Source organism: Balaenoptera borealis (genome assembly GCF_965194805.1).
Source record: "Balaenoptera borealis genome assembly, chromosome: 6".
Lineage (NCBI taxonomy): Eukaryota > Metazoa > Chordata > Mammalia > Artiodactyla > Balaenopteridae > Balaenoptera > Balaenoptera borealis.
Window position 1 is genome coordinate 9,666,641 of NC_138863.1, and position 25,925 is coordinate 9,692,565.

Here is a 25,925-nt window from a genome sequence, read left to right on the forward strand (position 1 = left end):
CAAACAGTTTTACTTCTTCTTTTCCAATTTGTATTCCTTTTATTTCTCTTTCTTCTCTGATTGCCGTGGCTAGGACTTCCAAAGCTATGTTGAATAATAGTGGTGAGAGTGGACATCCTTGTCTCGTTCCTGATCTTAGAGGAAATGCTTTCAGTTCTTCACCATTGAGAATGATGATTGCTGTGGGTTTGTCGTATATGGCCTTTATTATGTTGAGGTAGGTTCGCTCTGTGCCCACTTTCTGGAGAGTTTTTATCATAAATGGGTGTTGAATTTTGTCAAAAGCTCTTTCTGCATCTATTGAGATGATCATATATTTTTTATTCTTCAATTTGTTAATATGGTGTATCACATTGACTGATTTGCGTATATTGAAGAATCCTTGCATCCCTGGGATAAATCCCACTTGATCGTGGTGTATGATCCTTTTAATGTGTTGTTGGGTTCTGTTTGTTAGTATTTTGTTGAGGATTTTTGCGTCTATATTCATGAGTGATATTGGTCTGTAATTTTCTTTTTTTGTAGTATCTTTGTCTGGTTTTGGTATCAGGGTGATGGTGGCCTCATAGAATGAGTTTGGGAGTGTTCCTTCCTCCACAATTTTTTGGAAGAGTTTGAGAAGGATGGGTGTTAGCTTTTCTCTAAATGTTTGATAGAATTCACCTGGGAAGCCATCTGGTCCTGGACTTTTGTTTGTTGGAAGAGTTTTAATCACAGTTTCAATTTCATTACTTGTGATTGGTCTGTTCATATTTTCTATTTCTTCCTGGTTCAGTCTTGGAAGGTTATACCTTTCTAAGAATTTGTCCATTTCTTCCAGGTTGTCCATTTTATTGGCATAGAGCTGCTTGTAGTAGTCTCTTAGGATGCTTTGTATTTCTGCAGTGTCTGTTTTAACTTCTCCTTTTTCATTTCGAATTTTATTGAATCGAGTCCTCTCCCTCTTTTTCTTGATGAGTCTGGCTAATGGTTTATCAATTTTGTTTATTTTCTCAAAGAACCAGCTTTTAGTTTTATTGATCTTTGCTATTGTTTTCTTTGTTTCTATTTCATTTATTTCTGCTCTGATCTTTATGATTTCTTTCCTTCTGCTAACTTTGGGTTTTGTTTGTTCTTCTTTCTCTAGTTCCTTTAGGTGTAAGGTTAGATTGTTTATTTGAGATTTTTCTTGTTTCTTGAGGTAGGATTGTATTGCTATAAACTTCCCTCTTAGAACTGCTTTTGCTGCATCCCATAGGTTTTGGATTCTCGTGTTTCCATTGTCATTTGTCTCTCAGTATTTTTTGATTTCCTCTTTGATTTCTTCAGTGATCTCTTCAGTGATTTCTTGGTTATTTAGTAACATATTGTTTAGCCTCCTTGTGTTTGTGTTTTTTACGTTTTTTTCCCTGTAGTTGATTTCTAATCTCATATTGTTGTGGTCAGAAAAGATGCTTGATATGATTTCAATTTTCTTAAATTTACTGAGGCTTGATTTGTGACCCAAGATGTGATCTGTCCTGGAGAATGTTCCGTGCGCACTTGAGAAGAAAGTGTAATCTGCTGTTTTTGGATGGAATGTCCTATAAATATCAATTAAATCTATCTGGTCTATTTGTGTCATTTAAAGCTTGTGTTTCCTTATTAATTTTCTGTTTGGATGATCTGTCCGTTGGTGTAAGTGAGGTGTTAAAGTTCCCTACTATTATTGTGTTACTGTGGATTTCCTCTTTTATAGCTGTTAGCAGTCGCCTTATGTATTGAGGTGCTCCTGTGTTGGGTGCATATATATTCATAATTGTTATATCTTCTTCTTGGATTGATCCCTGGATCATTATGTAGTGTCCTTCCTTGTCTCTTGTAACATTCTTTATTTTAAAGTCTATTTTATCTGATATGAATATTGCTTCTCCAGCTTTCTTTTGATTTCCATTTGCATAGAATATCTTTTTCCATCCCCTCACTTTCAGTCTGTATATGTCCCTAGGTCTGAAGTGGGTCTCTTGTAGACAGCATATATATGGGTCTTGTTTTTGTATCCATTCAGTGAGCCTGTGTCTTTTGGTTCGAGCATTTAATCCATTCACTTTTAAGGTAATTATCGATATGCATGTTCCTATTACCATTTTCTTAATTGTTTTGGGTTTGTTTTTGTAGGTCCGTTTCTTCTCTTGTGTTTCTCACTTAGAGAAGTTCCTTTAGCATTTGTTGTAGAGCTGGTTTGGTGGTGCTGAATTCTCTTAGCTTTTGCTTGTCTGTAAAGCTTTTGATTTCTCCATTGAATCTGAATGAGATCCTTGCTGGGTAGAGTAATCTTGGTTGTAAGTTCTTCCCTTTCATCACTTTAAATATATCATGCCACTCCCTTCTGGCTTGTAGAGTTTCTGCTCAGAAATCAGCTGTTAACCTTATTGGAGTTCCCTTGTATGTTATTTGTCGTTTTTCCCTTGCTGCTTTTAATAATTTTTCTTTGTCTTTAATTTTTGCCAATTTGATTACTATGTGTCTCGGCATGTTTCTCCTTGGGTTTATCCTGTATGGGACTCACTGCACTTCCTGGACTTGGGTGGCTATTTCCTTTCCCATCTTAGGGAAGTTGTCAACTATAATCTCTTCAAATATTTTCTCTGGTCCTTTCTCTCTCTCTTCTCCTTCTGGGACCCCTATAATGCGAATGTTGTTGCATTTAATGTTGTCCCAGAGGTCTCTTAGGCTGTCTTCATTTCTTGTCATTCTTTTTTCTTTAATCTGTTCCATAGAAGTGAATTCCACCATTCTGTCTTCCAGGTCACTTACCCATTCTTCTGCCTTAGTCATTCTGCTTTTGAATCCTTCTAGTGTATTTTTCATTTCAGTTATTGTATTGTTCATCTCTGTTTGTTTGTTCTTTAATTATTCTAGGTCTTTGTTAATCATTTCTTGCATCTTCTCGGTCTTTGCCTCCATTCTATTTCCGAGGTCCTGGATCATCTTCACTATCGTTATTCTGAATTCCTTTTCTGGGAGGTTGCCTATCTCCACTTCATTTAGTTTTTCTGGGGTTTTATCTTGTTCCTTCATCTGGTACATAGTCCTCTGCCTTTTCATCTTGTCTGTCTTTCTGTGAATGTGGTTTTTGTTCCACAAGCTGCAGGATTGTAGTTCTTCTTGCTTCTGCTCTCTGCCCTCTGGTGGATGAGGCTATCTAAGAGGCTTGTGCAAGTTTCCTGATGGGAGGGACTGGTGGTGGGTAGAGCTGACTGTTGCTCTGGTGGGCAGAGCTCAGTAAAACTTTAATCTGCTTGACTGCTGATGGGTGGGGCTGGGTTCCCTCCCTGTTGGTTGTTTGGCCTGAGGCAACTCAACACTGGAGCCTACATGGGCTCTTTGGTGGGGCTAATGGCAGCCTCTGGGAGGGATCACACCAAGGAGTACTTCCCAGAACTTCTGCTGCCAGTGTACTTGTCCCTACGGTGAGCCACAGCCACCCCCTGCCTCTGCAGGAGACCTTCCAATACTAGCAGGTAGGTCTGGTTCAGTCTCCCCTGGGGTCACTGCTCCTTCCCCTGTGTCCCGACGTGCACACTACCTTGTGTGTGCCCTCCAAGAGTGGAGTCTCTGTTTCCCCCAGTCCTGTTGAAATCGTGCAATCAAATCCCACTAGTCTTCAAAGTCTGATTCTCTAGGCATTTCTCTTCCCATTGCCAGGCCCCCAGGTTGGGAACCTGACGTGGGGCTCAGAACCTTCACTCCAGTGGGTGGACTTCTGTGGTGTAAGTGTTCTCCAGTCTGTGAGTCACCCACCCAGCAGTTGTGGGATTTGATTTTACTGTGAATGCTCCCCTCCTACTGTCTCATTGTGGCTTCTCCTTTGTCTTTGGGTGTGGGGTATCTTTTTTGGTGAGTTCCAGTGTCTTCCTGTTGATGATTGTCCAGCAGCTAGTTGTGATTCTGGTGTTCTCGCAAGAGGGAGTGAGAGCACGTCCTTCTACTCCGCCATCTTGGTTCAGGGCCACCTCAATTGAATTTCTACTGGCTCAGTAAATTTAATACTTGAAAAGAATTTTTAAAATAACCTTTGGAGAGAGGCCTCTTCTAGAGAATTATAGAGCGTTCTGTGATCTAAATGCTTAGTAAGGAGACAGATGGTATAGGTTTTTCAAATAGTTTAATGTGAAGCTAGAGAACAGAGCAAAGAGATGACAAATACCTTTATAATTACTACCTGATTTTACCTCCACTATTTTATGTTTAAAAATGTCTTTTAAAATAAGAATTCTGGTAGCACTCCTACATTCTACCAGGCTCTATTTCTCTATCAAAGTTGATAAGCAATTTTTTTAGTAAACTGGAATTCATGTATTCTAATGATGGCTGTTCTTCCAAGTGGACTTGTTGGATGACAGCACATTCTGGAAACTCCTCTTTGGGACTTGTCTTTACTGCTGTGGTCCTATGTGTACCTGCATCCTGACTTCCTACTTGCCACTTCTCTGAGACTTGTCCCTTGCCCTCAAGGAAGTTTCAGTAAAGGTGTTTTGACAAGTAACCATCCAAGACATAAAATAATCAGGGACCTGTACATAACAGTATGTACTTGAGTGCAGATGGACATGGTCGAGCTGGGAGGGGGCTGGGATATTGGGGAAAGGCTTGTGAATAGGATGAGAACTGAGCTATGATCACTGGAGAAGGAGGTGTATTCCAGGCAAAGAGGCACCATGGGAACGTTTACAGAGTTGGAATGAGCAGGGTGTGTGCAGGCGCTGGGAGGAGGTGTGAGGTGTCTGTGTGATGTGGGACCGTGACCAAGAAGTAGAAAGCTCTACAGAGGAGGTGTGTTTGCCTAAACCATCCTTTTCATTCTGTCCCAAAGCCAATTTACCATAAAGTTTTCAATAGGGAATCTTAGGAAGAAAGCAACTAGTTCTCTGTGGATGTAAAATACTACTCCGTGTCAGACCAGCAGTGCCTGTCTTTACCGAGACACTAAGAGATATTTGGCTCCTAATTCCAAACTTGAAGTTGAGGTGTCTCCACTCCACTCTGACTTGCACAAATTTCCCAACATAACCTTGATGCTTGTGAACAGGATTAAATCCTCTGCTGCTGTTTTGAACCCATCTTCTGCCTGTTAAAAACATCCCTTGCACTAATGTAGTGCTTTGCCCTTTGCAGATTTGTTGTCCCTGGATGCTCCTCCGGGTCCAAGGAGCAGCGTGATCGTGTTGCCCCATTGCCCAGACAGCCTCGCTTTCTGCTTGTGTCCAGCTGTCATCATAAAAAGCATGCTTTTTTGATGTGTAAAGAGTCCCAGAAAAAAAGAAAATTGGGGCTTAGAGAGGCATGGCTGTCTAGAATCATTTCCACCCCCTTGTCTTAAGCACCTTTTCTGGGTAATGCAGGAGTCTTTCTCCTGGGTGATGCAGGTGTTAATTATAAGTTGTTCATTTTGAAGTTAAAAATCATTCCTAAATAAATGAATATTCTGATTAGAAAAAGGTACACTCTCTTAATGAAATAATTATATCATTGATACACAATACTTACAGTATTATTTCCTCATGCCAGTTGGAGACTATTATTTATTCCATGTTTATTGCTACCAACTATGTACGAATAGCTGCACTTGACATAAAGATCATTCAGTGGTAAATATGACACATGAATGCTTTTGTGATCAGTATTCAACTATGATTGGTCCTGTTTTATTAGATGGTTAAAACCACATAACTGAAATTGATACAGTGCAGTCAGATTGGTGATCAAGTAGATACTTATGAAAAAACCCAACATAGAATGTGACCCATATTGCATGCCCACTGTTGAGGGCACTGAGCTGCTCGGGCAGACCCATAGCAGGGTGGGTGGGGGAGATTTAGTGCTTGCGACTATTCAGAGCAGCCAGGAAGACAGAGAGTAGGGAGATGGAAGCACGTGGCTCGCCGGGGAAAAGACGGGTTCAAAAGCAGAGAGAATTCTAAGGTGCTAATGCAGGGATGGAATTCAGAGACAGAGTGGCCCACAGAGCGTAGGAGCAGGAACAAAGCAAAGCAACTAAGGTGATGACGGAGTGCCTGGCGCTCCTTTTCCTTGGCGACCGGCATTCCTCATGATGCTTGGGAAGAGTGGCCTACCTTAAAGGCCCGAGGTCCGAATGGCCACTAGCCACGTGCTTTTATTCCTTGGCTTAACTTACTGCATTTTGTTTTGTTTGCCATACTTGAATGTTGTGTAAACTATAGTCATGGTCTTGTCAGAAGAATGTTGGTTGACTTTACATTTACTATTGTCCCATTTTCTTTTAGGTTTTGTGAATGATTCTGTTACTAAATCTATCGTGGCTTTGCGCTTGACTCTGGTGGTGAAGGCCAGCACCTGTGCACCAGGGGAGAGCCACGCAAACGACTTGGAGTGCTCGGGAAGAGGAAGATGCACCACGAAGCCATCAGAGGTGAGGGGACACCTGGGAGCTTTAAAAATATATATTTACACAAGGCTATATTTGCATATAAACACACACACATATATACGCACACACACACGTATATACACACACATATACATATACACACATATACACACACCTACACACACACACATACACATATACATACGTGTGTGTGTATGTATATATGTGTGTGTGTGTGTGTGTGTATATATATATATATATATATATATATATATATATAAAGGAGGAAGGAGGAGAGAGCAAGTGCATTTGCTGAAAGTCTCCCCGAATTTCTGGTTTTAATTTATATGCAACATATAGATATATAAATTTCCATATAATTTTTAAACAAAGTACTAAAAAATTTGTGCAGTGCTGGACCTCCTCATTTTGGTATCAAGTAAGGATTTTGTGAGAAGTATTATCATATCTGGTAGCAGAATCGAGAAGTGGAAGAAAGAAAAGCTAAGACAGAGTCATCTACTTCCCAGTTGTGACCTAATTCCCTCCTTAGACTTTGCACATCTCCAGGGCTGACAACAGAGTTACAGAAGTAAGGGAAAAGTAAGAGGAGGAACGGGGAGGAGGTAGGGGCTAGAAGGCTGACTCACTCTGTTTGGCCTTCGTGGACCAGCGCCATCAACTCTGGAAGACCTGAGCCCCGTCCCCTCTTCTTTTTAGCAGCTGAGGTCACGTGGGCAGGGGACAGGGGCTGAGGACATGTCCCGAGTGACGGGGACCAGGAGTCAGACCAGGAAAGGACCAGCCATCCCGGAAGCCAATCTCCATCAGTATAGGGTTCCCTTAGAACAATTTTGGCAGGTGGAGTCCAGGCTCCCCCTGATCAGGGTGAGAGAGGGAGACTCTGCACCTTACCAGGGGCCCTGTTCCATTAGGGGACGCCCATCCCTCTCACCACTTGCTACGTCCAACTCCTGCCTGCATCTTTTTCTCCATTCCCCTCTCCCCAGTTCTACACATATTTGTATTGAGGTTCGTGCTACGTGAAAGTGGGTTCTCCAAATCCCCAAAGAGCATGGTTTATTTTAGACCAGTTTGAAGGGTAACACAGGTAAATCTTCTTTGGTGACACCTCCTTGTGGTAATGTCAGCACGTGCAGTAACAGTGGTGTGAACTTAGACAAGTGAGAGGTCTGGGGCTAATGGACAAAAGGGCTGTTGAAGACACTTTCAAGTACTGTTCATGTTGTCTTGGGAAACCTGTGTCTTAGGTGTAATACTGCAGGGGCTTAAATATACCATTGTCTCGTAAGATATCCCCTGTAGGGGGCAGAATGTGGTTAGGAACCCAAGAAAGTAGCAGGGATGATAATTTCTGATAAATCTTTGAAAAGGGGCACGAGGGTAAACCAAAGCCACAACCAAATCCCTGGGGGAAGGGAGAGTGACCGGCGTGAAGCCAGGAGGCGAAGCGTGAGATTTCCTTCGCAAGCCGAGCCTGCCCAGCAGATCCCGTTTTCTTCTGTCTCGGCCAACTTGGACTTGCCTCTTTTCTGTCCTGAGGGGAAGCTTTATTTATCAACTCATTCTATGCAAAAATAAACAACGTAAAGGATATTGAGTGTTCGTCTATGACCATCAAGGCTAGGGAGGGGTACAAAAACGTGGAAGCAGTGGGGAACTTATCTGATTAGGAGATTCAAGCTATGTCAGATGGAAGGAGTGGGGAGCTTATCGGATAAGGAGGTTCTAGAAGAGGTGAACGTGAGAGGCTGAGGAATGCCACCTGCTCGAGGTGGAAGAGGTCAGACCCTCCAAGCGAGGCTGCAGAGCGGAGGCACACGGGTCTTGCCCAAATTCATTCTTACTATTCCCAGTGAACAATTCTGCGGCCCGATTAGCCCTTGAAAAGATCATACTGGTGAAAGAGAAATGTCTTCAACGAAGAACCGAGGGCTGTCTTTAGAATCTCGGGCTGACACAGTGGTTGAGACTGCATGTGCGCTTTCTCTTCTAACGGATGACCCTTTCATCCGAAAAGCAGTCACCCTGTTATCTTAACACATGCGTGTCGGTGGCATCCAGCCTGCCCGGGGGTCTCATCTGCGTGAAAGCTCTAGCTAAGAGGCTCTGCCTGGTAGCTCAGAATGGACTCATTGCAAAGGCAGTAGCAGTATTAAGCACCTGGCACATAACTTGGCAAACATTGCCAGAGTGCTTTGTTTTTTTGTGAGAAAATGACTCAAAAGCCTTGGAATCCATGCTAATGTCAGCACAACTCCGTTACGGGTACCAGCTCCCGAGCGCCCCTTCCTGAGATAACCCCTCTGCCCCCTGCCCCTACCTCCCAGTTCCACACCAGGTGCTTCTAAAGTGTAGAACTCTGCTGTTGTTGATTCTGTCAAAGCCTGCTTTTGCCTTCAGTGAATTTAAGGAAACTGTGGCCAGTCATCCTGAGACATGATAATTACCCCTGGTGGCTCTAAGCAGATGATGAGGCTGGAATTGCCATGTCCATTTACAGACCTGCCACATTGTCATCTTGATGAGAAACATCTGGAGGCCGGTCTTACTGTTCCCCAAAAGACGGTGAGGGGTTGAAGAGCCACGGCAGCAGTGGGAATGGAAAGGCGGGGCATCTTTTCTGTGTCCACTCGAGTCCCGTGGTTTTCTGCAATTGTTGTTTTGGCTGTTGTAGCAGCTTACGCTGTTGCTAGCAATGAAAGACTGTTGTTCTCAAGTTTCTTTCTTTTTATTGTTTCTCAAAATTAGGAGTTACGTAGTCCAGCCTTCCACCTAATGCAAGAATCTACTCTGTCGTACAAAACGAAAAGAACTGTATTTGGTGGTTTAATTTTATTGTTTCTTGCCATTTTTATATCTTTTTGTTAGATCATTCATCAAGATAAAAGCAATTCTGTTACTTTCACACTACTCTCATTTTGTAATGGGACTCATTTCTCTTTTGTTAGATGTGCTTTGGCTGCAGGATATTTCATAATTTTGAGTGATGGGTGGTTTGTGATAAAGCTTTTGCTTGCTGTTCTTAGATATCCCACCAACCTGGGAAGGTCTTTTTAAATGTTAACTATAACACTGTAGTATTTGAAAACTGCTTTTGTTACAAGGATTGATTCTAATCTTCTCATTATGAAAAAAATTTGACTGTTGACCACTACTTCTTCTTGAACTTTGTCACCAAGGTCGGCTGCTGCCTATTTGATGATTCCTTAATTACCTTATAGGTGACTGTCAGGGCTCTTTGCTGGTGTGGGCCTTCAGCGTTCTTTAGATCCAGTTGGGTTCCATGACCCTGTCTCTCAAGAGCAAGAGATGTGTATTAATCAGGGTTCTCCAGAGAAATAGAATCAATAGGATACATCTCTCTCTCTCTCTCTCTCTGTATGTATATATATGATATCTATGTGTATATATATATAGATTTAAAATTTATGTATGTAATTTTAATATTTATTATATATATGTACATGCATACACACACACACACACACACATATATGTAAATCAATCAATTAAGGAGATTTATTTTGAGGAATTGGTTCATTGTGGCTCCACCATTATGGAGTCTTGGGGAATCCAAAATCTGATGAGGGAGGCTGCTGGGCTGGAGACTCAGGGAAGAGTTGAAGTTCTAGTACAGAGACAGTCTGCTGGTGAACCAGGAAGAGCTGATGTTGCAGGTGAAGTCTGAAGGCAGAATTCCTCTTGCTGGGGGAGGTCAGCCTTTTGTTCCATTCAGACCTCAACTGACTGGATGAGGCCCACCCTCATTATGGAGGGCAATCTGCTTTACTCTAAATCCACTGGTTTAAATGTAAATCTCATCCAAGCATACCCTCACAGAAACATCCAGAATAATGTTTGATCAATTATTTAAACATCATGGCCCAGCCAAGTTGACACATAAAATTAACCATCACAAGATTCTCTCCACTTTTTTTCTCTGATTCATTATTGCTCCCTTTCTACCCAAATGCATCTTTTGCCCAACAAAGTTAAAGGACTGGCTTGAAATTTTACTTTGCCTAAGATTTACCTGAGGCCCTTGACAAAAGTCCTGTTCCAGGCCCACCACTCAGATCACGATGCCTTTTGTTGGGCAACCAGGCAATTCTGATGCAAAAGTCAACTGTGGATCATAATTCTGGAAATAGAGGTCTCAAGAGCCATGCTTACCGTCTTCCTATTCTTGCTGATTCCCTAAAGCAAATACGCACCATATTTTTATTCCAAGATTTCATTGTTAATAATTTCAAGGTCACACGAAGTCAATAAAAAAGATAAATGCTGTTAAGTGATATAATGGTTCAATCCATATCACAAAGCTTTCCTATTCGTTGGCCCTGGTCTATATTGATAGGTAAATGGGGTCAGGCCTCCATTCTTAGAAGATTCCTTAGAAATCTCTCTAGTGCTTGCCTTCTGAATCTATCATCCTTAGGCTGTTTAGATGGGAAACTAGAGCTGACTACTCAGACTTTGTTTTGAGAAAGAATTGAGCTGGCATCACGGCAAGGAGCCATTCTTAATCCCTTCTAGAGCCGGTGGCTTAGTTTTGTCTCGAGATGTGGGCCCATGCATGAGCAGAGCGCTGGAATGTTGGCTTCTGAAGATTCCTGACCTTCTGTGACCTCCCTCCCTACTCTTGGAAGGCAAAGGCTCAAGCCCTAGGAAGTCCTAGTCTTCCTACAGATGAGTGTTTCCGGTTAGGTTGGGTTTAGAAATAAGTCATTGGCCTGAACCGGTTGCTTTATCTATTGCCTGATAACACCTGCTGTCCTTGCTCTACACCCCATGTGGTCTAGGTAGGGGACACTATCCTTCCAGGAGCCTGTCTGTCTCCTATCAGCATGCCTCTCCATCTTTTTCCCTTTTTCAAAAGCTTTTGCCTCTTTGGTAGGGCTCCCAGTAAATTCCCGTTTCTGAGGTTTGTTTATTTCAGCTCTGACTCACAGAGCAGAGTGACGAGCCAGCCGTGAGTTGGGCGCCTGGTCACCCCTTCCAGCTTCCAGCCTCAGCCCCTCTCTCAACCCCTGCACATCCCACCCTCCCCGCCCCGATTCCTCTCTCGCATCTCCCTGGTTTTGCTCGTGCTGTTTCCTCCATCTGGAATGCTCAGCTGCACTCTGCCCCCTGCCCTCCCACCTGCCCAAATATATTTCAGGCTCAGCTCAAAATCTTTTTACTTCTGGAAGCTGTCCCTCATCACCCAGTGCAAACTCCCTCCTCTCAAGCCCCGTACATTTTATTTTTCTTATGAGACACATGCATTTGGTTTATGCTTCTGTTTCATACATGCATTATTATTTGTGTTCACTTTAGTTCACACGCCACTTCCTGGGCAGAGTCACTGCTTGTCATGTGCCTGGTACTGCCCTAGGCTCTGGGGGATGCACGTTTGCTCATATATGACATGCCCTTTGGGAAGGAGCTGGGAGGTTCGGGAGCTGGGAGCTGGACACTAAATCATGGATTAGAGCACTGGGAATGTGTGCTTTGGGAGAGCCTGGTAGGTGTGTCCTGGGAGCCCAGGGAAACATCCAGCTCAGACGTGGGATCATTGGGAGTTTCCCAGGGGCGTCTCCGATGGTGAGTTCCTTGACATTAGGAGTCACATCTGGTCCCCTTGGTATCCATTCTAACAACTAGCAAGGTGCTTTCTGCATGGGAGATGCTCAAAAACTGCCTATGAACTAAATGAACAGAATAAATAAAAGACCAAAGATGTGATGGGAAACCAGTCCTCTAGGTTTTCAGTTAGATATGTAATTTGGGTTATATGTTTGGTAAATACGGGAACATGAAAAGGACGTGGTGTATTTGTTTTATAAACTCATGAATCAGAATATATTTTCTGATCTAAGGCCTTCTCACAGACTGTGTGATCCAGAATGTTGCTGGAACCCCTTAGGCGCATTTTAAGCAGTATTGCCAATCCTTTCCCTATCATTTAAAAAAGAAATAGGTCAGAATAATTTGAACAAATGGAATCTTTGATGCCATTCTTTTCTTGGTTTGAAACCATTGGCGAACTCCTCTTTAGGTTAGGAAGTAGCAACGTGCCGGGGGGCAGAAATAGATGTCATATTCTTTCGTCCATCACTTCTCTGAGAGCTAATTCTTCCACCATCATCAGTGTGAATAAAAAGGCCTTCATGAGACCTTGAAAAGGGCCTGAGACCTGGTAGGGTTGTGAGAAAGAAATGGGGTGACAGCATAGATGAGAAAGCCCATCAAAGCATCAAAAGAAAGGCATTCAATGTATACTTTTGAGCATTAAAATAGCAGCTGACAATCAGAGTGTGAAGTTGCTTTTAAAAGTTCTGTTCGGTATATAGTGGGGTTAGGTCCCCCATGGTTCTGCCAACACTGGAGAGGAATTTCTCCTTTAAGTAGGGAACAAAACACAGCAAGAGAGGGTCAGAGTAGCACACTAGTGGATGGGAAAATACTTGATGAGCCACTGGTTAGTGACATGACAGAAAAAAAGACTAATTTATTCTTCTAAGGGAAGGGGAACCCTTCTCTTGACTGAACAAATAGCTTATTGACAACGCTCATTAAAAGCTTCTGAGCCAGAGTATAGATGCTAATGCCAAAATGAAGGTGTCTGAGATACATTTATTTGCTAATAAAAGATGGGTGATTTCTCCCACAGATTATACTTGCAGAAACCACTTTGTGGGCCTTTGAGAGAGAAAGTACTTTTATGGATAACAAAAATAGAATAATAAATATTAGAAACAGACTAAATACAGAGATCATAAAAGTAAGTTCACTAGAGGCAGGACAGGAATAAAGACACAGACATAGAGAATGGACTTGAGGACAGGAGGGGGAAGGGTAAGCTGGGACAAAGTGAGAGAGTGGCATGGACATATATACACTACCAAATGTGAAACAGATAGCTAGTGGGAAGCAGCCACATAGCACAGGGAGATCAGCTCGGTGCTTTGTGACCACCTAGAAGGGTGGGATATGGAGGGTGGGAGGGAGACACAAGAGGGAGGGGATATGGGGATATATGTATATGTGTAGCTGGTTCACTTTGTTATAAAGCAGAAACTAACACATCATTGTAAAGCAATTATACTCCAATAAAGATGTTAAAAAAAATAAATAAAAAGAAAAAATTATCTAAAACTTGGAAATAGGCAAACAGAAAAAAAATATTAAGTTCAGCCCAATTGTTGCTGTTTCAATGGTCAAGGATCAGCTCGTCTAGAATTTCACAGACTTGTGTCTAAATTATAATTTTTGGTGCTCATGTAATTAAAGAACCATTGCTGCCTTTTATGTTACAGACAGAAGGATGATCATATCTTTGCCTGCCACAAAAATATGACAACATTTTGAGTCATTTATTATAAATTATTTTTAAAAATTGTGAAATTATGTCCCAAAAGATAGATGTTTTGTCAAGTTTCTATTTGGCATCAGCATTTCCCAGAAGGTTGAAATGTATCTCCCCATGCTAACAGACAGTTATAGAGGCATTATTGGCTGTTGGCATTCCAAATATGTTAGGGTGAGGATTATATCACTGGTGACGTTTCTAGGGTCATAACATTTAGAGTGGAGGGTGATTTTAGAGGCCTCTTCACCTGTTTTGTTTTAAACACCAGGAAACCGAGGTCTAAGGGAGATTTAAGCTATGTGCCCAAAGCCCAAGAGCTAATTCATAGTAGAGGCAGGAGGAGAATGAAGGGAGATTTCTGGACTTTTGCTCCAGGGCTCCCCCTGCTGGGCAGTGTGGCCTCTAGCGGGACCTTCAGCATTTCAGTGTGAGTCTTAGTACCTGTTTAGCATCTTCACATAAAGTTTTACGTTTACCACAGGGAAGAATCAGGCATCATCAGGTTGAGATGATTTGACCTCATGACCTGTTGGTTCAGCACTTCTCCAAGTTTAATGTGCACATGTGGGAATCTTGTTAAAAGTGCAGATCTGGACCAGTGGGTCTGGGGTGGGGCCTGAGATGAGATGCCGCTAACCTTGTGAAATGCCATGGAAATCAACCAAGACATTAGAGGTCACTGCTCTCAAGACCTTCCAAAGAGACTTAGAAGATTCAGCAACCTGGGTCCCATGGTTTTCTTCGGCATAAAATACAATAGGGGAGTAAGCTCTCTGGGATTCTTATTCTAGAGCAAAGTTTGAGAAAATCCCGGTATGGGTGAGATGAGGAACACAGGGAAAGAGAAAATCCCTACAGGTGTGACAGGCAGCCTTTTACACGTAGCCCCAAACCTGTTCTTTTAGATTACAACCCCCCACCTCCAGGTTTACAGAGGTGTAATTGACTTGTAACATTGCATTACTTTCAGGTATACAACGAAATGATCCGATATATGTATATATTGTGAAATGATCACCACAATAAGTTTAGTTACCATCCATCACCACATAGTTGCAATTTTTTTTCTTGTGATGAGAACTTTAAAGGCCTACTCTCTCAGAACTTTCAGACATAAAACACAGTATTGTTAACTATAGTCACCATGCTGTACATTACATCCCCAGGACTTATAAAGTTCCAGTTGGAAGATTAAAAAGTTCCAGGACTGTTTTTTGCAGCCCCTGATTTTATAATCTGTTCATTACACTCTCAGTCTTTACAAAGAGGAGAGATACTCATTCTATAACTCTGTATTGGAGACAGATAACTATTATTCTTAGATTTTAATGACTAGCTTTTAGAATACAGAAATAAGGCTCTGACTAGACTTTTATTCCAGAGAGAAGAAAAACATCTCCTTGGAGCTTGGTGAGCTTGCTTTCCTTGTCTTTCCTCTCCCTGAGATGCTTATCCTTTTGTCCTAGTTTTCAGTCCATAAGTCAGTGAGCTGAGTGGAAGCCCCTGGGAATAACGCAGCTAAATGGCTTTGCCCCCGGCGTCTGGTGGGGCTGCACAACACGCTCTTCTTCAGGGATCTGAAAACTGTCAGCCGCGCTTGCTCACAAAAAACGAGTTCATTCCACTTACCATCTTGGAGAGTCATTTATTTCTCCTCATTTCCATCCCTCATCCAATGTTCTGTGAGCACCTCTATGTATCAGGCACGGAGCTTCACCCCAGCAAAACAGGGCGAGGAAAACCACCAGGGTCTCTGCTCTCTTGATGTCGAAAGTCAGAAAACTGGCTTTGGAAATCACTGAACTTGACCTTCCCCTGATGCCCGAATCTCCTCTGAAACATTATCACCCTCCTCAGCCTCTAATTAAATATCTAGCCAGTGACCATTTGAGGCAATTTGGTACTGCTTTCAGATTTTGAGGAGGAAAAAACCCTTTGAATGTTCCCCACCATGTTCTTAGCATGGCTTTAAAGTATGAATGGACTCATCTGTTTCCCTGAAGTCGAGGAAATTAGAGCTTCGGTTTGATTCTGGTGTTTGCCCCATTCTTTCTGCGACATCCTCTTGTGTTTCAGGAATCAGTGAGTGAGTTTGGTGAATGGCTCTGCAGTTTATCCTTCCCACTTGTGGAGTGTTAGGTGGTTTGGAGTGACAGTCACGTGTTAGGGGTTAGTGCAGCATAACTTTCCCCAAACCAGACAGAGGCACCGGAGAGCCCTGGGTGTATGTTACTAACGTGTCTTAATGGCACACGGAGTTAGGGGTTTCTACATGGTATTATTTGAAATCTCCTGGCCCTCCTGGCCCAAAATAGCTCCCCACTGGCCTCCCTTGTCCTTTTTCTTTAGATCTTGGCCCATTTTTCTACCTACCGAGTTACAGACTCACTTGAGGATTTGTCCACTGGATGCAACATTTGTAGTTTTATGTACCAAACTAACCCAGTGGTTTTCTGACTTTTTGGTCTCGGGACTCCTTTCCATTCTTAGAAATTACTGAGGAACCCAAAGAGCTTTTGTTTATTGGGCTGTTTCTGTTGACATTTACTGCATTAAATTAAAACTGAGGAATTAAAATATTTATTATTTCATTTAATTAATAGACCCATCACATGTTAACAAAAATAACACCTGTTTAATGAAAAGTAACTGTTTTCCAAAGCAAAAAAATTTAGTGAGAAGCGAGGCGTTGTTTTTGTTTTTACAAGTCTCTTTAACGTCTGGCTTAAAAGAAGAAAAAAGCTGGATTTTTCCATTTGCTTTTACATTCAGTCTATTGCAATGTGTTGTTTTGGTTGAAGTATAGGAAGAAAATTCAGTCTCACACAGATATTTAGTTGGAAAAAGGAGAAGTGTTTTAATAGCCTTTTCAGATAATTTTGGATATTTTTCTTTTTTAAAAAATAAATTTATTTATTTTATTTATTTATTTTTTTGGCTGCGTTGGGTCTTCGTTGATGCATGCAGGCTCTCTCTAGTTGCGGTGAGCGGGGGCTACTCTTCGTTGTGGCACGTGGGCTTCTCAGTGCGGTGGCTTCTTTTGTTGTGGAGCACGGGCTCTTGGCATGTGGGCTCAGTAGTTGTGGCACACAGGCTTAGTTGCTCCGCAGCATGTGGGATCTTCCCAGACCAGGGCTCGAACCTGTGTCCCCTTCATTGGCAGGCGGATTCTTAACCTCTGCGCCACCAGGGAAGCCCTGTGGATATTTTTCTTGAAAATACTTCAAAACTAGACAAGTGACAGATTCTTAGAGGTTAATTTTATGTGGGATCTGGACCATATTAATGCTCTTGCTGTCTGTTACATTAAAATCCATTGGTATGTCTTGCCGTTTGGATCTTCTAACCATGAGTGATTTTCATAACATAACACATTGGTCATTTGGAAAATATTGGAGTTATACAGAGCTTCCGAATATTGACACATTTCATAATACAATAACAAGAAATCACATCCGTGATTGATATCACCACCAATCTCATCAGAAGAGTCTTTAAGAATTGGTAATCGGGGGCTTCCCTGGTGGCGCAGTGGTTGAGAGTCTGCCTGCCAATGCAGGGGACACGGGTTCGAGCCCTGGTCTGGGAAGATCCCACATGCCGCGGAGCGACTAGGCCCGTGAGCCACAACTACTGAGCCTGCGCGTCTGGAGCCTGTGCTCCGCAACAAGAGAGGCCGCGATAGTGAGAGGCCCGCGCACTGCAATGAAGAGTGGCCCCCGCTTGCCGCAACTAGAGAAAGCCCTCGCACAGAAACGAAGACCCAACACAGCCATAAAAATAAATAAATTAAAAAAAAAAAAATTAAAAAAAAAAAAAGAATTGGTAATCTGTCAAGCTTATAATGGAAGATAAATGTTTTCCAAAATTCTAATTTTTCCTTAAAAGTTCAAATTTTATCTCTGATAACAAAAACTGTTGGTTGTTTTCCTTAAAGTGACTGGCTCGCTTTGTTCGTTGGAGAGAAAATATCTGCCAGAGAGCCAAGTCTGCATAACAATACTTTGTCTGTTAGTCATTGTTTCAAGGATGAAAGGTTTTCCATGAAAAATGAGATAGTTAGGCCGTGGCTATAACAATCCCGCGAGTGGGTTTCCCGAGGCAGCTGCTGGGCATTTGTGGGCAGCGGGCGTGCTGCGTGCAGACCTTCCATTTCATGACAGGGAATGTTAAAAAAAAGACGTGCGTTCACCGTTGAGGTTTCATAAAATTTTAATTCTGATTGCCTCATCCAGGGCATTCTAAGTGAGACTGGCTTTTCCCCCCCCTCCCTGCAAAATGCCTGAAGATGCTGAAGATTCAGAGATCGTTGCTGCAAAGACACGGCTTTGGCGTGTAGGAAGGTATCAGTGGTTTCTCACCATTGTGTTTGCATCAACAGAGTGAAAAAGGCACCCTGTGTTTTCCTATTATTATGAGATAGTTTTGACCTTGTGAACTCTGTCGACTGAAAAAAAAAATGCGCAACGTGAGAGTTGTGAGTTAGGTTTTACTGGGGGCAAGATGAGGACTGTGGCCCGGGAGACAGCCTCTCAGAGAGCTCTGAGGAAGTGCTCCGAAGAGGTAGGGGAGAGGTCAGTAAATATGTGATTTTTGGTGAAGGGGGATCCGTGCAATCAAGCACGTATTTTGGCAGAAGGTTGATGCTAGTCACGAGGACCACATGTCTCTGTGAATGATTTTAGTGCTTTTCTAGAGAAAAATTGGGCTCATAGAATCTTCTCCTGAAAATATCTGACTATGAAGGCCTGTTGTGCCAGTTCTTCCCAGAGCACAGAGTGCCTCCTTCCTGATCTCCACCCCGAACTCCTTTCGGAGTGTGTTGAAGGTCAGTGGCGGCAGTGGTTAGTGACTTCATCCTTGTAGTGCCAGATGGTGAGTGACAAGTTTTAGTTGGCAACCCCCTGATAGGGTCTCGGGCCCCTTCTCCTGAGGTCTGGAAGCCACATTTTGAGAACCCTTGTCTGGTCCAAGCTTTCCCGCTAACTTTTTTCTCTGGACCTCCTTATTTGCTTTCTGCACTTTTAACTTATTTTTCTGAACACTCCAGTTTAGTTTGGGACAATTCTGTTTTTTCTCTTTGATTTTGGAAAGAAAGCACTTTGTAACTTTTGAACCTCCTCCGTGGAGATGGCTTCTTTGTGACAACACTGGTTCAGTTTGCTCAGAGCCAGTTTGACGAGTTCTCCGTCTTTGTCAGCTCCTTGACGTCCCTCACCCCCAATGCCCACCCTGGGATCAGCAGTCCACTGTCCCCCGGGTCCCCAAGGCAGAGGCTCTTCTCTTCCCTCCTTCTCTCTTCTTCCTTCTCTGCCAGCAGCCGGCAAAGAGCCACATCAAAAACAAATTGAACAGTCCCTAAAATCCTGTTAAAAACATAAAGTGAAAGCTGGCTAATTAAAATAACAGAAATCTTCTAAAGCGGCTGAAACCAACCTTTCTGTTAAACACTGTGGCAAGCTTTATAGATAGTAAAGAGGATCAAGGAAATGGAGCGATTGTCTTTCTGAAAATTGACCTGCTCGCCTGGAGAGGAGAGGCTGCAGAATTCACGCCTGGATCTTGCGGTTGGGAGGACGGTGATGGTCGGGGGGTGGGGAGGCTGGATTACAGGGAGCAAGAAAAGCTTGGAGAACCGGCGTGCCTTGCCTTTTTGATTAGCTTGGCGTTGAATGGCGGGGGAGAGAGTGGGATGGTATCCTGAGTGGAAGATTGGGTCAAAAGAAGAGTTTTTGCTTATAGAGTGGTGGATACATTGAACTGGCATAGGCTGAAGGCAAGAAACGGACAGATGTGAGAGTAGGTAGGTGGGGTGTAATTAATGGGCGAAGGTCCTGGAGGAGATGGAATCAGGAGAGGTGTGGAGGGCTTCAGAAAAGTGAGTCAAATGATGTCAGGTGCAGGCTTGACAGAGCTTTTAAAACTAGGTTTTATTTAATTGATGTGAAATTCATGTAATATAAAATTAACCATTTTAATGTGAGCAATTGAGTGGCATTTAGTACATTCACAATGTTTTTGCAACCAGGACTTTTATCTAGTTCCAGAACATTTTTATCACCCCGAAAGGAATGCTGTTCTCAATAAGCGGTCACCCTCCATTCCTTCCCCAACTCCCTGGCAATCTGCATTTTCTCTCTACGGATATACCTATTCTTGGTTTCATATAAATGGAATCATACAACATGTGACCGTTTGTGTGTGGCTTCTTTCACTGAGCATCATGTTTTCCAGTTCATCCGTGTTGTAGCATGTATCAGTACTTCATTCCTTTTTATGACTGCATAATATTACATTGTATGGATATACCACAATTTATTTATCCAACTACCATTGTTGGACATTTGGAACATTTCTGGCTTTTGGCAGTTGTGATTAGCGCCGCTATGAACGTGCATGTACAGGGATTTGCTTGAGTACCTGTTTTCAGTTCTTTTGGGTGTTTATCTAAGGAGTGGAGTTGTTGGGTCATATGGTAATTCTATGCTTAACTTTTGGAGGAACCACCAAATTGTTTTCCACAGTGGCCAAACCCCTTTACATTCTTACCAGCGATACATGAGGGCTTAAAGTTTTCCACATACTCACCAACACTTGCTATTTTCTGGGTGTTTTTTTAAATTAATCCTTGCCATCCTAGTGTGTGTGAAGTGGTAGCTCACTGTGTTTTTGATTTGCATTTTCCTAGTAACTAATGCTGTTGATAGAGTTTTTTTAAAAATCGTATTACGTGCTTTACGTCTTTGAAAAACATTTTTGATTTTTCCCATCAAAGCCGAATTCCAGTTATATCCCTTTGTGCAGGAGATTATAAGAGGCACAGTCTTGGTTACAGCAGAAGAAATAATTGCAGACATCATGTGGCCGAGTTCAGGAACAGCAGCCCCTGGGGATTCCGGATTGTTTTGCCTCTAGATTGGAGGCAGGTGATTCTGCTTGCCTGGGCCACCTTGAATACTGGTCTAGGCCAGGTCAGTGCTGGCATATCTGCTTAATCCCAGCTTATCATTGGCATGAAAACCATTTAGAAGCTTGGTTTATTTCTAGGGAATGTGAGATAAAGCAGATTCAGAGAAGACCGTACCCTAATCTTGCCTCGACTGGAAACTGACCAGGAACCCACCATCTCCATGGGGAAGGGGTAGGACAGGCATGACCCCAACACCTGTCAGACTGTCATGAGCCATCGTATGGCTTTCTTCCCTCAGACTGCCTTTTCCTTGTACTCCAAGAATAGTCCCAAGAAACCTGGCCCAAACCTGTGTGTCTTTTACTCATCAGCAACGGGGAACTCATTCTGTGCTCAACTTCCTTTCACATAATGGGCTTTTGGAGGCTAAGATCAGCATTTGATTGAGTCACAAGCATGCGTCCTTTCCAAGTTCACACTGGAGGAGAATTTCTAGATCAATGATAATTCTGCAGTTAAACAGGCTATCTCCAGGTCAATAAAGGATGGAGAGACTGGCTTGGAAGGGAATGAGAGAACTCTCCCTGGAATACAACAGCTGCTCTGTATGGAGAAGCAGAACAAGTTTACTGCAGTCCCCTTGGGCTCATCGCTGCGCATGCAGTCGACAGTCTTCTATACGCCTGTGGTTGGTTTCCACACAGTTCTGGGCAGAAGATTTGAGCTGTGTCTTAGCCTCAGACAGAGGTGACTGTGTGTTATGTGCAGGGACATTTAGGGCTCCAGTGTGGAGGGAGGGGTGCAGAGGATGCTAGTGTGATCATCTTCCGGGAGTCAACAGAGGCCCCGGCAAATGTGGAAAGTTCCAGAGCTGTTCGGAATTCAAAGGTCATTATTATGCAGGACATCAGAACTGTCATTTACACATCTTGCTTTCACACGGTCACAACGTTTTGGCGGGAGACTGGGGAATATGAAGCACATGAACAGAGGAAATACCCATAGCAGCTTATACAGTATTATTTATATTTTCTCAAAATAATCACGCACACGTGTTTAGGTCTATAGCTGTAGAAAAACTTAAAACATTTCACTTTTCTCCCTTCCTTCTATCTCCGCATTATAATTCAGTAAGTGTTTTCCCAGATTCACTGGTGTGTTTTTGGTTTGTCTTTCCTATTAACCTTTTCCATTTCTTTATATGCTTTCTTCGTTACATTTTATCTCTATTCTTTTCTTCGTTATTATCTGGTCTCAGTTTGATTTAGTATATGTTTCAGTGCTGGTAAGCAAAGTATATCAGGTAATCACCATCAAGTGGTGTCAGTAGCAGAGAATTGAACAAAGTCCTATAAATCAAGAAAATTAAACATTGATGCAAGAGACATTAATGGTTAGTGGAAACTAACATATTAAAGGAATGGGTTATATGTCATGAAAGCACCTGCTGAAGTGATGAAAGCACAGTCTGCTGCAGAAGTTTTGTAGGGGTCTGGAATGGAAGATGCGTGGGGTTAGTTAGAACTTGGATTAGGTTAAGGAAGGGCTGCTCCACAGGCCAGGGTCACAGACTGTGTGAACTTGTACTGGAATTTGGTCACCCTTCTTTTAGCTTGAATTGTTTTCATTGATTTTTAAACCAAAGTTTGATCTTCTATTTTAAGGATTTCTCCACACGTGGAAGGTTTGGGGGATAAAAAAAAGATATCATATTGTGATGCCTAAAATCAGAAGCAGCACCCAAATTTGACTTTTGCCTGAGGGCTGTTTCAAGTTGCTAAAATAAGTAATACATTCTAATTTATTTTAGCAACTTCCTTATTTAGATTAGTATAATATTATTCTTCTATTTCTATCATAAGGACAATTCATTTTGCAATTTAATCAGAAATACTGCATTCCATTTAGCTTGGTTGAAATTCACCAGATGCTAATGAGACATCAGTTCCACTGCTGTTTCCTGGTAGGAAGGATCTTCCACTCATGTCCTGTGACGTGACATTTTCCTCACTGGAATTTTTGGATGGGGATATTGAGGCTCTTGGGTTGACTTAATTTTAGTAAGGGTTGAAGTTTTAAAATTTTGTAGTACTTCCAAAGGTACTAGCATTTTAGTTTTGTCTAGATCACTGAGAAGCCCATGGAGCCTTATTATTATTGCCATCTAGCTGGAGAGAGAATTCAAGGCTGCACCAAATATCTCTGCGCTTAAAGAGAGCACATGGTGTCTGCACCCGGTCCAGGCGATGTCAGTGTGGGCTTCTGCGTTTGTATAGACCATTCTGATGAAGTGGGAGGCTTTGTGGCCCGGTGGAGGCCAGTGGACACGGGGCAGTTCAGGAGTCAAGATCTGACTCTGGCACTTACTCAAATGGCATCACTTAATTCCCTAGAGCCTCAGTATCCCTGTCCGATATTGGGCAACATGAAGTGTCCATATCACAGGGCCGTGGTGCATGGGAGACCTTAGGAGTACAGGCCTGTAGAGGTGCTGGAGAAAATCGTAATGGAATTTAAAATGGGATCCTATATGCGCAAGCATTTTGTAAAGTGCTTTGCAAATACAAGGTGACATGGTACACAGACCATAAAAGTGGCATCTGTTGCCTCCATCGAGAGCCACCTTCCTGTGACCCTTGTTGCACTTGGCATTTCGACCCTGTTATCCTAGGACGTCTCTGCTTCCCCTCATCCTCTTTTGAACTACCCGGGAATGTTTCTGGCCTATACAACAGATTTTAACTGACTTCAGCGGTAACCATTTGGGGCTAGACTCACGTTTAATTTCCTTCTCAGGGTTCTCATTTTAAAGGAGAATTGTTGGGAAAAACTTGATACTTGAGTTTTTGAATCCAAGTCACCAGCATATGCTTTACATACCAGTGTTTTCTGTTTTATTTTGTCTTTAAGATCTGTGCTGTGACAAGAGGGGTGCAGTTGACCACAGAAATGAGCAATCAGCTGTTTGTTTTACTTCTTACCCATTGTTTCCAAGCGCTACTTAGCTAAATGTATTTTTAATTTTGCAGTTAAAAAACAAAATTGTTGGCAAATACCAATTTTAGCCAGAAATACTCATGAGTGTATAATTGTTGCCCAAGAGGAACCCTGATAAGAGGGTCTTCTAAAAAATAGCAAAACCATAGTTGCCAGCCAGCAGTAGTGGTAGGAGATACTTTTTTTTTTTAATAAGTAATTTAAATTTGTTTATTTTTATTTATTTATGGCTGTGTTGGGTCTCCGTTTCTGCGCGAGGGCTTTCTCTAGTTGCGGCACGCGGGGGCCACTCTTCATCACGGTGCGCGGGTCTCTCACTATCGTGGCCTCTCTTGTTGCGGAGCACAGGCTCCAGACGCGCAGGCTCAGTAGTTGTGGCTCACGGGCCTAGTCGCTCCGCGGCATGTGGGATCTTCCCAGACCAGGGCTCGAACCCGTGTCCCCTGCATTAGCAGGCAGATTCTCAACCACTGCGCCAGCAGGGAAGCCCCCCCTTTTTTTTTTTTAATTATGAGGATTTTTACTTCTGAACTGAAATTTTTAAAAAATGCTTTAAAAAATAAAAGTATAGCTAGACATTGGTACAATTTATGCCTGTTCTGTTGGACAGAATACGGTGGGCTAGGAGTGTAGACTTAGTGTAAGATTCAAGGATATCTAGGGAGGTCCCTTCATCCCAAATTTCCTTGACACGCCAGCCTGGTGGGGATGCCCGGAATCCTGGTGTTTGAGCTTAATTCCTCGTAATAAAGGCGTGATTTCCTATTTAAGTGCAAATGCCCCTAAATTGGTATCACATTAAGGTACTATCCGTCATTAAAACTGGAATAACTTAGCTTAGTCAGGGGCTGATTTTAGTAGGAGAGAGAAGAGTAGGTAATTCTAGAATCCAGCTGGAGGTGTTGGGTCTGAGGGGGACCTGGGTTTGGGGAGGTGAGATTTGTCAGATTGGTCAGCAAATCAGAGTCTTGTGTTTGGTTTTCAATTCTTCTTAAGTTTAGAAACAGGGGAGCCTGGTGGCATTTGAGCCATACTTCTGAGACAGATGTTATGCCAAATAAACAAAACTAGTTTTATTTTAGAGGAGTCTGAGAAGCCTTAGAAGTGCTCATCTGATGCCATAAATGACCTTGAGCCCCATTCTGTAGCTAAAACCTATTTATGCCGCTCTCAGAGAAGACAGGAATTTGGGCTAGCTCATGGAATTTTTTTCCTTTCCAACACAAGCATTTAAAAATTATAATTAGAGAAAACTATCTGAGATTGGCTTCTCCACTGGGGACTGTCCTGTATGACAGCACTGCTGGGTGTATCAGCCTTCATCAAGCCTGTGCACATGAACCAGGAAGTGAGATTAAGGTTCTTCCCAGCACTTGCATGAATCTGTGCTAGCCCAAGGATTTCCTGTGACATGGACATTTCATTACCACCCTCTGATGACGGCAGTCCTGAGGCTCTAGGGAATTAAGCATGCGATACCTTTCTTTTTCCAATAAAGAACCTAAACCTGATATCCTATTCTAAGAGTCATAAATGAATTAGAAAAGAAACTTCAAGCATCAGAATCGTTCAAATATAATATACTAACCAAGAAATTGTTGAAAGGATGATATGAGCAGTGTTAGTGTTTTACATTAAAAATTTGTATGCAGATTTTCTCTGATTCAGAATTGGAGGATCAAATTATCACCCAAAAGAAATGGCTTCATGAGAGTATTATAGATTAATAAAAACAGTTTGAGCAAGCAAGCAAGCAAGCAAGGTTCACCTTGCCTGTGAGCTTAGCTAATTCTTTTGCCACCCCTGGGTTAGATCGTTTGATGAGTTCCTTTTGGAAGTTGTTAGAATGATTCTTTTCTAATTATCCTGGAGAAACACATCTATTAGATATAACCTGCCTTTTGTTCAATGTTAAAATCATGAAAGCAGCAAACATTTAGTGAGATAAGATTTAATTAAAATGAATGATAGGACCTGCCCACATCTGCTGGTGTTACTTCAATTTGTGTGAGTGTAAATTCAATAAAGAAAAACATCCATCAGATCAGGGACTCTATATAAATGAAATCATTCACAATAAGATGAAAAAATAGTTTTTTCCCATTCAATACTGAAGAAATATTTTTAGTTAAATGCCACGGTGTGGTGTCAGGTATCGTATAATCAAGACAGACCTCTTGGAATTTAGGCTATGATACCAATAATAATAAGAAGAAGAATCTTGATTCATGTGTATATTCTCATTTCAGTAGGAGAGCAAGGGGCTGAAG

General features: G+C 42.3%; 1 protein-coding gene across 1 annotated transcript in view; it reads left to right on the forward strand.

Moving 5' to 3' along the window:
- Window positions 1–25,925, forward strand: part of DNER (delta/notch like EGF repeat containing) — a 327,914-nt gene that overhangs the window by 161,016 nt on the left and 140,973 nt on the right. Inside the window, exon 5 of the mRNA XM_082396186.1 lies at window positions 6,267–6,412. Within this exon, the coding sequence (XP_082252312.1) occupies window positions 6,267–6,412 (146 nt within the window). The remainder of the gene's footprint in view (window positions 1–6,266; window positions 6,413–25,925) is intronic.